Genomic DNA, 15,825 nt, shown 5'->3' with positions numbered 1-15,825 from the left:
CCCCTTGGCCTACATTCAAATCTCTGGGCCATTTCCTTTCATTTTTCATATGTGGTAGTACCCTGTAAAGTCAAGTACTGTAAAAATGTTTTCATCTGAGGGCCTTAATTTGCACACACACAGTGCATAATATATTTTTGGTCCATATGTAAATTAGCATAGATCTCCTTTCACAGAACAAATTCTCCATGAAGTCATGAAGACTTATATAAGTGAATTACAACATTATGTGATCTGGATAAGACGGCTTAACAACAAAATAAGATTCCAAAGCCACTAAGTATTTGGAACCCAGAAACATGGAAATGTAGATCAGCATAGAGCAATGCTGATCAATCTACAGGCCTCAGATTGAATTCTGCTCCCGGAGCCATGTCATTGGACCATGGGGCTCCTGTTGGGTCCAGAAATTTGGTGACAGGATAGCAGTGGTAGGATCTCACCTGCAGCAGTGGGGGAGCATTAGCAGCATTAATTGCCATGGTTCCCAGAGCCATAGCAATTAATATTGCCATCATATCCTGGATGCCAAATTTTGGGACTCATGGGCCAGATAATGTTTTCCTGTGCACAGATTGTACCGGCACTCAGGGCCGGTCCATGGCTGGATCTGGAGTATGAGGTCAGGTAGATGAACTGGAGTGCACTCACAGGTCGACCCCATGTGCCCACCCCATGCTGATTTAGGCCCATGGATCAACCCTATGCACAGGATCCAGTCTCTAGACAGGCTCTATGCCACTCAACTAGCTCACAAGATCAGGTACATTGAGCACCATTGGCATAAAATGTTTGAATTTGTTATTTATGGAGAAAAAATATACTCGAATGGTGAATGTCATGCCTTATTTACTATCTGCAACTCCTTTAAGATTCAGAACTGTTTGAAAGAGGTTGCTTCTTGGGGAGAAAAAAGAGAGAGCTATTTCATAATTCTGAAATCCTTGTAACCTAGATCCCCCCACTGGGCCATGCCAGGTTTGGTTTGTTTGTTGGGAACCACTGACCTTGATTACAGTTTGTCATTAATGAGAAGGAAATCATCTCTGTAACCAACAAGCAGTATCTGAGAGGTGGTAGAAATAGATTTAGACCTACTTTTTCATCAAAGTCCTCCTTGTCTTTAGCATCAGATATTTATATGATGGTCATTGTAAAGCTTACGGGTCTCCCAGGGTAATGTTCATGGGTTTTCATAGAAAATAATTAAGTCCAAAGAAGCATGTTTTGCTGAAGAAACCCACCAAGACTGGGGAAAATTCCTTTCCCTGTGCTGTCCTGTCGAGCTATGCACAGTTATCATTAAATCTTTGCAGTTTGTGACCTTGGAGACTGTACTGTTTTCACCGTCCCACCCATTCACCAATCCCTGCTCCACAAAGACCAAGGGCAAGTGAAATTCCAGGTGGTCAGGCTCAGGCCTTCCCTACCCACACAGATGCACAAAACAGCACTGGGGCAATTTCACTGTATTTTAGGCCTTTGACAAGCAGCAGGAGATCTTCCTTAAGTGACATTTGTTGCATTATGTTTGTTTTCATGGTCACATATTTTAATATCTATTTCTTTAACTCAAATACTGAGTTCCCCTGCAATCCCTTTTACTTACATTTTAATGAGATCTTTTGTGTTAGGGCTGCCTAGTTCTGTGAAAGAAATAGCATCTATAGGTATGGAAGACTGTGCAGTTTTGTTCTACAACAGAGCTTAGCTAGAGTTTTCCTTAATAAGAGATTTGGCCCACTGATATCAGTGCGAGTCTTCACTTTGACTTGCTTAGGTATTGCGTGAGGCTTACAGTGGTTTGAAAAGGTAAAGGACTCATGCTTCTCACTCTCATTCCAGTCCTAGTAGTCTTCTTTGGGTGGTCAGTATCACAGCTGCTCACTTTCCTGTACAAGAAGAAGGAAAGTAAAAATCTAAAGTCTGTTCACATTTTAAATTAGATTCTTAAAACTGAGTTATTGGTGGCTTAATAAGAAACTCCTGTTGACCCTTCACTCTTGCTAGCCTGAAATGCATGCTGCAGTCTTGTGGGGGATTTTTTGTTTGTTTTTTATACCCTGCAGGTTGAGACCTGTAAAAGGAAAGCTCCCATCATAATAGCTCTTTTATTATTGTTGTTTAACGTTCCAATATAGGATTTTCCTGTCAATTTGCTGGCAGCAATTTTCTCTGTCTGGTGACAATAATAAAATGACAGGCTCCTTGTGGTCTTGGCACCAGCCAGTAGGCCATGTTCAGTTGTAGCTCTATTGAAAATGTAATCAAAACAATTGTTAAAAGTATAGCTTTTAAACAATTTTGAGAATCTACCAGCCCACGGCAAGTGCAGTTCTGTCCCCAGGTGTGTAGGTGACTTTGCTAGGAATCTATATGTATCTGACGGTTGAGTTTGGGCTATTATCTGTCTACCTAATACACCTAATGTATTTTTAAGGTTTCTATAAAATTTGATACCTAAAAATTATACAGGAGCTGTCACCTTTATGAAGTCTTAAAAGTCATCTGTTCCCATATTTTCTGTGCATTAAAAAGCAGTGTGCACTAATGTTGACATTTTTGTAACCCTTACAGAAACCAGTTGTTTTTTATTTATATTCTTTTGTTCTTGAACCATGATATATGTTATGGGGGACTTTTTCTTTGACAACATAATGGCCCCCAGCAAAATAAGTAGCATAGCTACTTCAATTCTGTTTCAGTTTCCTCCAGGTCCCTCTGATTCTCTCTTCACTGCCTGTATGGTTTGGAATCTGATTATTTTTCTGTTCATGCTTCAGAAACTTCCCTTAAAGTTAGGTAGATTTTTAAAAAATTGACTGTATGTGCTGCATGTCAATACTCTGCACATAATATTATCTTCATTTTGCTCTGTACTGCTTCTGAGGGGTTGGCTGGTTGTCCTCAGAACCTTTCCTTGAGATCCCTATTGCCCTCATACCCTCTGTCATGCTTCCTAGTAACACTATGCCCTCAGAGGTTCCCTGAGAATGAGAACCTGTCATTCCTTTAAACAGCTTTTTCCAGATCCTTTTTTTCCATTTCCCTGCTCCGTTTCACTCAACAGAAATGGGTAGCCTTCCCTCATTAGACAAGTGAATGTTTTTAACTAGGTCCCTGCTCTGATCCATGTCAGGAATGTGGTTTCCAGGTCAGCAGTCAGATCTCCTGAGATAGCCAGATGAGATGTCTGGTTTTATTCTTTAGGCAAAAAAGTACCTTTCTTTTCTTAGTTCCATCATAAAGGACAATGAGACTCTCAGTAGCATTGAGAGACCTATTAAGCAAATCATTTGATAAAGACATTGAAGACATAACAAAGATTGCTTCAGTCACAAGGACAATACAATTCTTTCAAAAGTTATAGGGAAAAAATGTTTACAGCTCCGTGTGTCCCAGCACATAAATACATAGCTGCCGCATAATTATTGTCTAAAATAGCATGCATCCAGATGATCAGTCTTCCACCCTTATCAGTCCAGTTCCCTACCAAACTCTTCTGATTACAACAATTATTTACAGACATGCCTTTTGAAGATACATCTGGCTATTGAGTCCTAAGAGGAAGGTTACCTAGCAGAAGTGAAAAGCCTCTTTCTCTGTCTCCAAAATATTAATGTGATAAGGCTGAATACTTTAAGATTGAGGAAGTAGGTTTTTATCAGCTGTTTAAAGAAACCTAATAAAGAATGGAGAGGCTATTTAAACTGTCAAAATCTGCAAAGATAGAAATGTATCCTAAATCAACATAAACACTAACGAATACAGGAAAACACTAAGGTTGTAAGGAAGTGAGCAATCAAATTCAAGAACCAAGGATACTTCTACTGCTACAAACACTAAAAAAATGCCAAAAAAATGGAGGCTTCAGTCTGGGTAGTGAGAGAACAATAGAGTTGTAGAGCTGAAAGGAACCTTTAGGGTTATCTGGTCCTAAACCAAACCAGTAGTTTGTGGTTAGCTTCTTTGTAATTAATGAACTGATTGTAAGGTAGAAGGTGGGTGGGTATTCAGAAGGTGGGTGGGTAAGTGGTGGGTATTCAGAATGCTGTTAACATATCCCTAAATTCTTCAAGTATATTGCAGATTCTTTGGTAAATATAAAGAACATACTTGTGCTGTGCTTAGTGTATACATATGTGTGCCTATATACACAGACATACACACATACGCATATGCATGTATATGTGTGTATATAGAGAGATCTGTTTTGTGTGCATGTGTTACTGCATATATATGTATGTATGTGCATACATGTGTATAAAACACTACCAAATTCAAAAAGTAGGGCAGCAGTCTAATGTTTATAAATTTTGGTAAAAAATAACTTGCATCTGGATGGATTGCTGTTGCAATGAGCTTTCTCCTAATTTGATCTAAATCCTCTGAGGTATAAAGCTTTGGAAAGGTTGCTTTATAATAACAAGTGTGACAAACTACAGAATAATTTTCCAGATTACTGTATTTTTCTTCTTAATTACCATGATAAAAATAAAAAAGGAAACTACTAATGGAAGTGGAAACAGGGATGTATGGTATATCTTCTAAATGTTGTGTAGTTGTTATGCCCCACAAATTCCATTATCTCCGAAGAATATCCATGCACATATTGTAACTCCCATGCATACCTTTGACAATTTAGCAGCAATCTGATGCAACTAAAATGGATTATTTCTTTGGCTTCTACCTCCCTTCAAACCTTATACTTTCCCCATAGGAGTCCTTTCTCTTTATAGTCTGAACAATTATTTGATCATTGGCATCATGACTGATTTATGGAGTAACTGGATGAGTAAGTCTATTGGCAGAGCATCTCATTTACAAAAGAAGCAACAAACTATTTGTCTTTTGCTTTTTTATGAGGTTATGTTTATATATTTTTTTCATACTTCACTACACTCATCCTAGCTATTGACCTGCAATGTGGAAATGCAGGAATGTTTCACAATGGCTTTAGGCAAGCAAAAAGACTCATCAGTGCACGCTGCACTGAATCCATTTCTCAATTCTGGGAAACAATAAAAAAGCAGTTTGGAAGCACCTCCATTTCAGTGTTCTTGAAATATATACAGCCCAGCATAATTGTTTGCAAAGACTTTGTCCTAATTGGCAGTTTAGGGAAAGAGACACAGACAGTTCTCACTGCTTTCAAAATGAAGCTTCTTATTTCTGCTTCTCCTTGAGATTGTTCATACGATTAATAGACAACTCTGTATTTCCAGCCCAGGGTGTATGACTTGAAAATATGGATGTGACGATAGCAGATAAATCACAATGACAAGTCTGTGAACTTTTTCTAAATCAGAGTTCTCAACAGCGCTACAGGAAAGGTAGCTTACTTGAGAAAAAAAATATATATACAGCAAAATTAATGCTTTAAAAAACAGTTTGTACTTAGATTATCTATGTTTGTAACACTAATTAATTAGTGCCTTACTTGTTCTAAAGTCTTATATGTCAGATACTCCCCTTGAGGTGGAAAATATTTACCAGTTTTCATATTTTGTTACTCCAGAATGCTCCTACTTTAATGTCATCAGCTTTCACTGGAGTTATTTTTTAAAAAACAATTCTTTTTACTCCCTATTTCATTTGGAATTTGAGTTTTGGAATGGATGCCAAAAAACAAATTGTAAGCAGAAAGCTTATGTAACTCTAGTGCTAGAAACAGGTGTTCACAAATGAAGCAGATCTGCTGTGCCAGGACAATGAGCAACTTTTTCCCTGCTTACAGAGCTGTGTCCCCAGAGATTGCCAGGGCGTATCTCTGGAAGTGGAGAAAGTCAGATAGGTATTCCTTAGGCTCGGGATGCCCAACCCTGTACAAGAATTCCTAGGGCACACAACTGAACCCCTCAAGCCCAGAAAGCACCTGCCTGAGGCAGTCGAAGAGCATGGGCAGATTCAGGCTGCTTGCGCTCTCCCATCATAAAGAAGATAAGCATCTGCCACAAGAAAGCGGACAAATTATTACTACCTTTTGTCAGGACCACATTTGTGGAATGACAAAGGATATGGGCATCTGTTTACTTTCACTTTATGCCCCTGTAAAGGTGTTTCCACCCTAGGTCTCTTTAAAAGCTTGTGATTTCCAATGGACAATTCACTGACCAAACGAATTCAAAGTGACCATCTTTATTACAGATGATATACTTGAGTGCTTTTTGTTGCAGTTTACAATGCAATAGATAATTGATAATATGATTTTGGATTCCTTTTATCACTGATTAAATGCACATAAGGCCATTTAATCCTTATTCAAGCAAGAGATATGAGAAATATCCTTACAGAGACTAGCAACTTTTTACTAGCTTGATTCTTCACTTACAGCAGACAAATTCACAGCAGCCACAGAATAGCCTCACTGCTAACCTGAACTCTCAGTCTGAAACTGACCTCTTAATCACAGTAGACACACAGGACACCCCCCACCTCCTGGGAGATGCATAGGAAATACAAAGCTGAGAGGGGGTGTGTGTGTGTGTGTGGAGGGGGGTGGTAAAGTGGTAAGGACCCATCACTTTAGCTACAGATAGTTGACAGTGCATTAGTCAGGTAATGCACATAAATACTAACAGGTAAATACTTGGCTATTTAAAAAGCTCAGAATTGTCAGTTTTGGATATTTACAATATTTCTTAAGTTTAATACTCTTTTAGAAAGAGGTTATTTTTCTAGGACACATTTAATTGGAAGTAACCAATCTTTGAGATTAATTTTGGTTTTCTTATCTGGTAAAATGTTCATTAAAGTTTATCCCACAACATAGTTCTAGAGAACAGACTAGGAGAAAAATAAAATAAGATCTAACAAGGTTCCTGCTGCTGCTTGTTTATTTTCTCTTATGTTACAGCCACTATTGTTTCATTTTAGAAAAACCGCCCTTGCCTAAAATTTACATTTCAGCCATGATACATTACTGTGCTCAGTGATGCTAAGAACTCCACATTTCTTTAGCCTGACTAGAAAAGTTATTTTAGCCAGTATTGCTTTTGTCTGGTCAACTTATTTTGTGTTATCTATGGTAATTGAAGGGAAGTCATTGAATAACATTCCTTACATGCTGTTTCCTTTCAATTCTTCTACTTTCTCCTGAGTTACGTAACCTAGAACAAATATAGGTATTTAATATGGGGGCAGTCAAATCCTTGCCTCTGTGTGTATCTGTCTTCTCATTGTTATCATCTTAATTTGATATTCATATCCATAATCACAGTCTCCTGTCAATTTTGTGTAGAAATCCAGACAGTGTGCAAACATGAGGTGATCTAATGTACCCCTCATATGGGTACTGTGTGGTACTACATGTGTGTGTTTGTGTCCACACACACACACACACACACACTATTGCAATACTGCAGAGACTAAACCTAGTGTCACTGTCCACAAGATACTGCTATATACCCCTCCTGTCTTTTATTTAATTGGGTTTTATTTTCCTTTCTATTTTCCTTTGATTTCAGGAGACATATAGCTGAGCTATCCTGGCATGACTGTTAATAATACAAGGCTTGTGCAAAAGGAAAGGGCTTTGTAGTGTGACCTGACAATGTCAGGAGTAGAGCTCATTCTAATCTCCAGTGCTTTAAAGAGTTTCACAGATGAAGGCTTTATTTTTTATTTCAAGAATACCTTTTCTCCATCTCCCAAAAGTCTCACTGTTGGTTCTGGCAGCAGCAAAATCCATCCTGAGTCCAGCTGTAGGCTGAGGAGAGACAATCACTTAGGCAGACAGTAGGCCCTGAATTGCTTCAAAAGTTAGGACCAGGACCAGGACCAGGACCATGAAATGAAGGGACAGCCAGCAGACAACATGCTCAGCCAAACTCTGTGTCAGCCACACAATACATGCCACTGTGTACTGGATATTTCTGTTATTCCAAAAAATGAGTAAACATATTCACTGGTCTCCATCTTTGCTTAATAAAATCTATGAGCCTCTGTGTCATGTGCTTCTCCTCAATTGCTTATTAACGTTCTCCTACCAGACATGATCACCAGTCTAACACATGCCTTGCAGCCATATCCTCCACGTTGTGTACAGATGATGAAATTGAAATAAGGCATAATGCCATCTCTGTGTATGACAAAACCCAGAATTATTGCTCATCATGAAGTAAAAGGAGCCTAAAACTGAGAGGTCTTGAGTATCTGCAGCTCCCACTGGATTCTGGTGATTTCTGTGAGCATTATGACTGCTTAGCAGTTGCTCTCAGATTTTAGGTTAAGATGTTGATAATCACATAATCATATACATACAGGCATCCTGATTCTGATCTCACTTATTTCATCAGTGTAAATCTTAAACAAAGCTTTTATCAACCTAGGTTTAGGTACACAGCCAGAGAGAAACTAGGACTTAAAAACACCGCAGCACACAGACAGCAGCTGCCACTCTCAGCCAGCCCACACAACCATTTCACATGGAAAATGCACAACTTGCTCAGTCAAAGCCAGATAGCCTTTTCCTCAGATTGTCTCACACTGATGCCATTCAGCTTCACACACTTGGTTATCACATTCTGCAATTGCTTCAAGGGCATTTCACACACTGCCTCATTGCTATCTGCCCTGGTAAGATTTTGTACTTTTTTGTTAAAACTGTTCACCTTCAAAAACTGAAGTAAAGGGCTCATCCATATTGTAAGTTGAGTAAAAATATCTATCGCTCTCAGCACCTCGTGAAGTAGATGTATTCAGATCAAAATCCCCATATTTTGCCCTGTTGACAAGTTTGATCTGATAGTCTTCCCGTGGAGATTATTTAGTATTTCAAGCAATGGCGGTTTTCTGCACATGGGGACTTCAGCATTAGACGGTTATGATTAATAACAAGTCTAGTCATGTAACTCTGCCCTCACTTTTCCTCCTAAACAATTTTCCTGCTATAAAAGGAATAATGAAGCACCTTCATGAATTTGGGTCTAGTAGCTCTCAAGTTGAGAGCCAGGAAGTATGTTGGCCTTGTAAACAAATTTTGGAATATAAAATGACTTTAGCCACAGGCAGCCATCATGCAAGTCTGGTTTAGGATGTAATGAAGCCAAGCCATTGGCCTGCAAACTCAGGTGTGTAAGGATTAAAGTCAATTCATAATTTCATTTTTCTGTCACCAATAAAAGTCAATATGGTTTCCCAGGTCAAGGAGTTGCACAGCATCATAAACAGACTTTTTTCCTTTCACTTTGGAGTCTACAGCCAAATACTGCTTAACTCCCCAATCCTTTTTACACATTACCACCCCTCAGTTTCTTTAATAGGGTTCTCCATACTTTACTTCAGTGTCCCTCACGTAATATCTCTTTACAGTGGTCAGTGTATATCCGTGCTGCTGTCCGCAAAGAGAAAGGCCTGCCGATCCTGGTGGAACTGCTTCGAATAGACAACGACCGGGTGGTATGTGCAGTTGCTACAGCTTTACGAAACATGGCCTTAGATGTCAGAAATAAGGAGCTAATAGGTATGTTGTTTCCAAACAATCTATACATTTACCTGTTGCTTTGGTTCTGGGGTTTTTTTACCTTTTATAGTAGGATGAAGAAAAAAAGAACAATGCTTCTTTCTGTTTTTCAAGCAAAATTTCTTGACCCCTTTCTTTTAATGCAGCTCATTGAGGTGTCATTATGTGACAGTTCAGTCTGAGAGCTGTATTGTGAGGCATATTTTTAATTTAATTAATATAAAAGTATACCATTACCAGAAAAAAAGTGCCCAGGATTCAGTCATACTGTAGCTTTTTAATTATTTTTTAAAGACTGATGGTAGTGGCAATACTGCTTCAGCACCTGGCACACTACCTGAAAGAGTAATACAAAAGTAATATTAAATGATCTTTATCCCAGTTCTAGGTACATCTCTTAATTAATTATGTTGTAGCCCTTCCAGCTAACTAAAAGTCACCCTAACATGGTAGATTTAGGCCATGGAGACTATTATTACAGTATGTTCATATCCTTGCTTTGCAAAACAGAATAGTTATTACAGTAAACCATGCATCACAATTCTTCTAATTTCCATGTAGCTTAAAAGTTGTTATTATTTTCAATGATACATTACTTCTTTATTAGAGTTGGCCAAATTTTGGAGGGCAGGCAGTTTTTTCCAACTCTTCTTCTAGTGTTGACTAAAGAATTTTACCAATATGTGCTTTGGTCTGCCTCCTTTTTCATTATTTGTATTCAAATGCTGTCTAGATGTCCTAGCAAATTCTGTACCGCATTATGCTAGGCACTGTAAAAGCATAGGCTGTAAGACAGAGGAGTTAAGCAAGGGGCAGCCTCCTTTTTAACTGTAGTTTGTACCATGCCATTAATTAGCCCATTTCCTTTGTTGTCTTTACACTGCTTGGATTTTTTTATTGAAATTGAAATTTTTATTTCTTTCCCAAATCTTCAAGTTCCACGTAAAATAATAAAGATGCACATGTTCAAATAGTGCTCTTTTAATAAGATGTTCCAAGTGCAACTGTGTTTGTAAAATATGGGTAATAACACACTGATCACATCATCTTCAAATGTTCTAGGATTCCTGGGGGAAAGTTTGATATCAACAAATGAGGTTCAGTTTAAGGGGGAAAAAAGTCAGTCAATAGTTATTACCTAAGAAAAAGATTTTACACATTCAGCAAGGAATAGATGCTTAGTGTTCAGATAGTTACAGAGCGATTCTAAGAAACTGCAATTAGTGAGCTGAACTATATATTTCCTAGAGGATTTAGAAAGGTCTATTACAGCACTGAAAAAACTTAATTTTGCCACTGTGACAGGAAATGCTCGTAGTGCTGTTGGCTGTGATGTGTACATCTTATTTGTTATTTGTTCATTGTTTTTTCTTTGGTACCATCACCACAGGATCTGAAAGTGTCACAAGTGTTAATGCTGCTATCCTTCTGCCTTATGTAGCTGGAGATAGGTGTCATTCTCCATTGTACAAAAGGGAGAGATGATTATGATTCCTATTTGCAAAAGCGGTCGCTACCTTTTCTCCCTCTGTTTTTGGATGCTCAACATGACACATCTTAAATCTGATTTTGTGTTGAGTACTGCAGTTCCTGTTCTCTTCTGCTGAGGCTGTAGATTGTCTATCAAGTCCGGATATTTGTCACTTCAGAGGAAAATTAAAATAAATAAATGAACATTGCTTTATATGGAGAGAGAAAAGCCTTTGTTCTTCAGTATTGTCCCTAAAGTTTTAGGCAGCATCCAAAAGTGAAATAAGGTAGATAAATAGGCAAGTTTAAATGATGTATCTTTTTATATATAAATATTTTAAAGCCTATCTCTTTATTTTAGCTATGTTTTGTTGCCTGCATCAAACTACACCTTTATAATAAAATGTCATCATGGTAAAAAGCAAAAGGCCTCAAAGATCCAAGACAGAGTGTAAGTCTGCAAACATTTACCATGAAAAAGTACCTGAGAAGCAGCTAACCATATAAGTAAAAGGTTGAAAGGTTAAGAGTTTACCTGTAGCAAACTGTTGATCATTTATTATTTGTTTCATTATTCTAGCCTCCATTTATAGGAAAAGACTTTTAAATTATAGCTTCAAACAGAGGTGTGTGCTGTGAACAGCTCCTTTGGGCAAACTGGCTTTGTATATGCTTGAAATTCTACCTAATGTGTGTGTAAGAAAACACCTATTGCATTTTATCCAGGTAATTATTTCCTGGATAGCTTTATCATTCAGCACTCCTTATCAGCACTTATTTGTAAGTAAGGTTACAGCAAATTTCCATACTATCTTATGTTAAAACTTTCTCACATATGTTTCATAAACAATAAGTGAGGTACTGAGCAGGCAGGCAGAGTGGTAGGAAAGATATCTTTATTAAACCTGCTGAGAAGCCTGTGTCACATACTTATGCTTCAGAGCTTGTTGAACTTTATCAACTTTCTTCAGTTCCATTTGTCCAAGTACAACTTCCAAGTTGAGCTTTTCCCCTTTTTTCTTCATGAGTAGGGACAAACAGCTCCATTGACAGCACTGTCAAATTGGGGGGGGGATGGGCAGTTTATAATAAGTATGTATTTCTAAAATTTCAGAGACAGAAGATTGCCTTGCAGCCCAGTCACAGAACTCATCTACCTCCCCTTTTGGAAAGGCTGCCAAAGCTTTTCTGGACTTCAATGACTTGCTGATGAACCAAATAAGAACAGAGAGCAGTAAAACACTATAGTCTGAGAATCATTTGCATATGCTCTCCTCTCCATGGTCTATCATTGTTTTGTTGTGGTGTTTTTTGGGGGGCGGTTGGGGGGGGAAGGGTTGTTTGTTTTTTTTTCTTTAATTGTGCCTTTCACATTGAATTCAAGTTGGACAGGGACCTTCCCCCCAGACATATGTCAGTTTGCCTCAGATCTAATGTCTGGTGCTTTATAGGCACAAGATATTACTTCCTGACTGAACAATATCATGGCCATACCAGATGAGGTTGAGAGGATAAGGATACACCTAATTTCGTTAATAGAAATGGAAATTTAGACATGTAGGCATAAATGGCATGCATTTTCTCTCTTTCTCCAGAAGTATTTTATACGGTATATTTGTAAGACAAACTCTGAACTCAGAATTTAACAACTTGTCTCTTGATATTAAGCCCAGGATTTTTATTGTCTGTCGTATGATAAAAGGAGGAACTTTTTTCCCTCAGTACAAATTGTGCACATGTTAAATCTACCCTTTCAGCATGTATAGGCTTTGTTACACGTTGTACTTTGAGCTGCTCAAATGTTGATCAGTGTTAGTGCTAGTTCAAGTTTGGAGCAGTTGCATCCAAGTGCTGAAAACCTTCTCTGACTTTCCCTCACCTACACAACTTAGAGAGCCAGACTAAGAGCTATAGCTGTGGGTTGCCACTATTGTTAGGGACAGAAATTACACATAAATATGTGTAAGTGAATGTAAACTGGTTCAAGTCTGTAACACAGCAGAAGTTCAGTGCACATAAACAGGTTTCAAAATGGCCAAAACCAATTTAAGATAAACATGGCTTAATGTAGTATCAAACGTAACTGATTTAGGTTAAACTGGTCTATCACACATCTCTCCCAGATCCCCTCTCAACTCAAGTTAACTCACAATCAACTCACAGTCCTCCAGCATCCCAGGATACTTTGCACTTCTCCTGCAAACTGCCTCCCTTCCCAGGGTGTGTGCGCTAGCCTTGGCCCAAGCTATCTGCTCCAGTCAAGCAGGGTTGGCCGCACTTCCAGCAAAGCCTCTGTTCCCTAGCCTGCATCCTGCTCATGTGGGTCTGACCAGCTTCAGGGTCACCAGGCTGGCTGCTGATCAATGTCCCCTGCCAGTCTCTGACCAACAGGGGGAGGAAGAAGCCCCAATCCCAGTGCTGAGCTGGGATCTGCCTCCCTCTCCTGCTGGCCTGGATCAGGTCCACTGCTTCCTCCCACCCCCCATCACTCCCAATCCCATCTGACTTTCCCCCCACCCCCAATACCTGTGGCTGCCCACACTGTCTGTCTCAGAAAGCAAAGTGGGTTAAACTACCAGGATCTGCTCAGGCCAGCTGGGCAGGTGGTTTAACCCTTCCTTCCCTGTCTGCCCCCTGGGACAGAGCCCTGGGAAGTCACAGGTAATCAGGGAGCGGTCAGTAAGGTAGTAAGTAAGCTCAGATCTGGGGTGCTGGGAACAGGGCTCAATCCGAGCCAGCAGAGGAGGGGGGCAGACACTAGTTTGGCACCTGGACCAGTGCTACTTCCCCTCCCTGCAGGGGTGGGAAAGCAGGGGTTTGGGAACATATGCTCCACTAGCCTCAGCTTGGCCTGCAGGCTGAGAGGTAGTTCCAGCACAACTCTGCCTTCTGGCCTGAGTTAGTGAAGGCTTCTGCCTGCTTTTCCAAACTGAAAGCTGGATGGAAGTTCAGTTCTTTATCGATTCAATCTGCACAGCTTTGAGAAACCCACAAAGATTGAATTGCTTCTGCCTCCAGCTGTTTGACTGTCTGTTCTATGACTACAGGGCTAGTAAGCCAGGACAGGCTTCTATCGCTACTGTAGGTGACGGTGTATGAGAGATGGGTTTGGGTTAGGGATGTAAATATCATTAAAAAAATTGTCTGTTTAATCTCCTCTAATCATATCAGTTAAACAGTTAACTGATAACACAATAGCTTGGTCACAGCAGCTGCTGGAAGATGCTCCCCCAGCCCTTGGGAGGGTTGGGAGAGGGGAAGGAGACAGTAGCAAGCTGGGCCAGACAGCTCAGCCCACATGAAGCCTCAGAGTGGGAGGGAGCACCTGTAAACAATCAGCTAATTTCTTAATTGTCATGTCATTAGGTAATCTGCTGTTTTTCCCTTTAACCTCATAGGCTAAGGGTACTAGTCTCCCTTCACCTCCTCTCCTTGCTCTTCTCTCCATCCATCCTGCCCTGCTGCCTTCTGGTTCCTACTGAGGCACCGTGTGGCTTCCCTTCCTCGCCTTCCCTGCCAAAATGTACCCTGCCCCACACTAAAGGATAACCAGTAAATTAACTTGTTATTGCTGGGTTTATTGGTTAAACAATTAATTGTTTAGGTTAAACAACCCTAGTTGTTTCACATCCCTAGTTTATGTGGAGGGAGGGGGGAGAATATGAAGCTGGGAAGTGGATAGTTAATGGGATGGGGTGGGCAATCAATAGGAGGTGGAAAGGAAATGGGGGTGTGGGAAGGGTGGTGAAATGAAAGAAGTCAGCCACTGAATGAGAAATTAAAAATAATTTTTAGAAAAGGATTCTAAAAGAAATAAAGTAAAATAAGATCCCAGGTTTTAATAAATTGGGATTTGGGATTGGGGCTGGTCATCTTTCTTGAGGTGGCTGGGAGGAGGGAGCAGTTAGGGAATATACTTCTGAAGGAGCTACTGGCCCATGAAGAAAGCCCCAGCTTGTGGGGACCTGTCCAGCCCCCATCTTGTTCACCTTTTGACCCTGGACCAATCTGTGCATGTGACCTGGTTATGCTGGCATGTGTTCTGCTGGCTGGTTCCATGGGGTTGCATCCTTGGGGGTGAGAAGTCATTGTCAGGGGCAGCAGAGAGGGACTTGGCTTGGTGCCAGGACCACCCCATGAGCAGTAGAGTTCAGGGGGTGGAAAAGTTTCTCCACACAGAAAAGGAGGATGGGAGAGGTGACACTGCATCTTGGGATGCTGGAGGACTGCAACCTGGGCAGCTCATCTGTGGGGAGTGACCACATATTACTGGAACATGAGTTGTGTAATTAGAAATAATCCTACCCTGGAGTGGTGCAACTTTAAACTGCCTAAAGTGTGCTTAAAACTAGTTTCAGGTGTTAACTGTCACGCCCCTAATGCTGGTGCACCCTTGACCTGCGAACCTGGGTTGGCACAACCGGCTTGGTGTGAGGAGGGGGTTTTATAACCGGACAGGTGGGTGATAACGGTGAGCAGGAGTCAGAGGATTTAAACACAGTGTATTGGTTACACAGAAGGTTTATTTTACTTATGCTACTGACGTGCTGCAGCGTAGGCAGAGGAGTTGATTTATTGAGTTACAGCATGCAGATATCATGTTACCGAGCATTTACAGGGTGGGTAAGAGAGTTGCTTCCGAGCAATTCACACAAGCTGTTGCAGTCTGCAGATTACCGAGAGCTCTTGATAAGAAAGATAACAACAGAGATAGAGAGATAGACGGGCCGGCAAGATGGAGATATGCCAGAAAGATACGTAGGCGGAGAGATAATATTTGTTCACTGTCTGTTCTTCTTGAGTGTATACACAGTTCTCTGCTTTGGGTGGAAGTTCTTTCAAAGTTATACTTGCCAAAGGTGACCAATTACTATACGCCAGGCATGAATAAT

The 15,825-nt window shown here is 40.2% G+C and overlaps 1 protein-coding gene across 4 annotated transcripts in view; it reads left to right on the top strand.

Moving 5' to 3' along the window:
* Nucleotides 1-15,825, top strand: part of CTNND2 (catenin delta 2) — a 1,187,740-nt gene that overhangs the window by 1,066,815 nt on the left and 105,100 nt on the right. For all 4 annotated transcript variants that reach the window (XM_090049706.1, XM_090049708.1, XM_090049707.1 and 1 more), the window contains one exon: nt 9,313-9,463. In XM_090049706.1, coding sequence (XP_089905832.1) covers nt 9,313-9,463 — 151 coding nt within the window. The remainder of the gene's footprint in view (nt 1-9,312; nt 9,464-15,825) is intronic.

Source organism: Crocodylus siamensis, chromosome 5 (genome assembly GCF_052110815.1).
Source record: "Crocodylus siamensis isolate JL-2025a chromosome 5, ASM5211081v1, whole genome shotgun sequence".
Lineage (NCBI taxonomy): Eukaryota > Metazoa > Chordata > Crocodylia > Crocodylidae > Crocodylus > Crocodylus siamensis.
The sequence above is the reverse complement of the archived record's forward strand: the minus strand, read 5'-3'. Positions and strand labels throughout refer to the sequence as shown.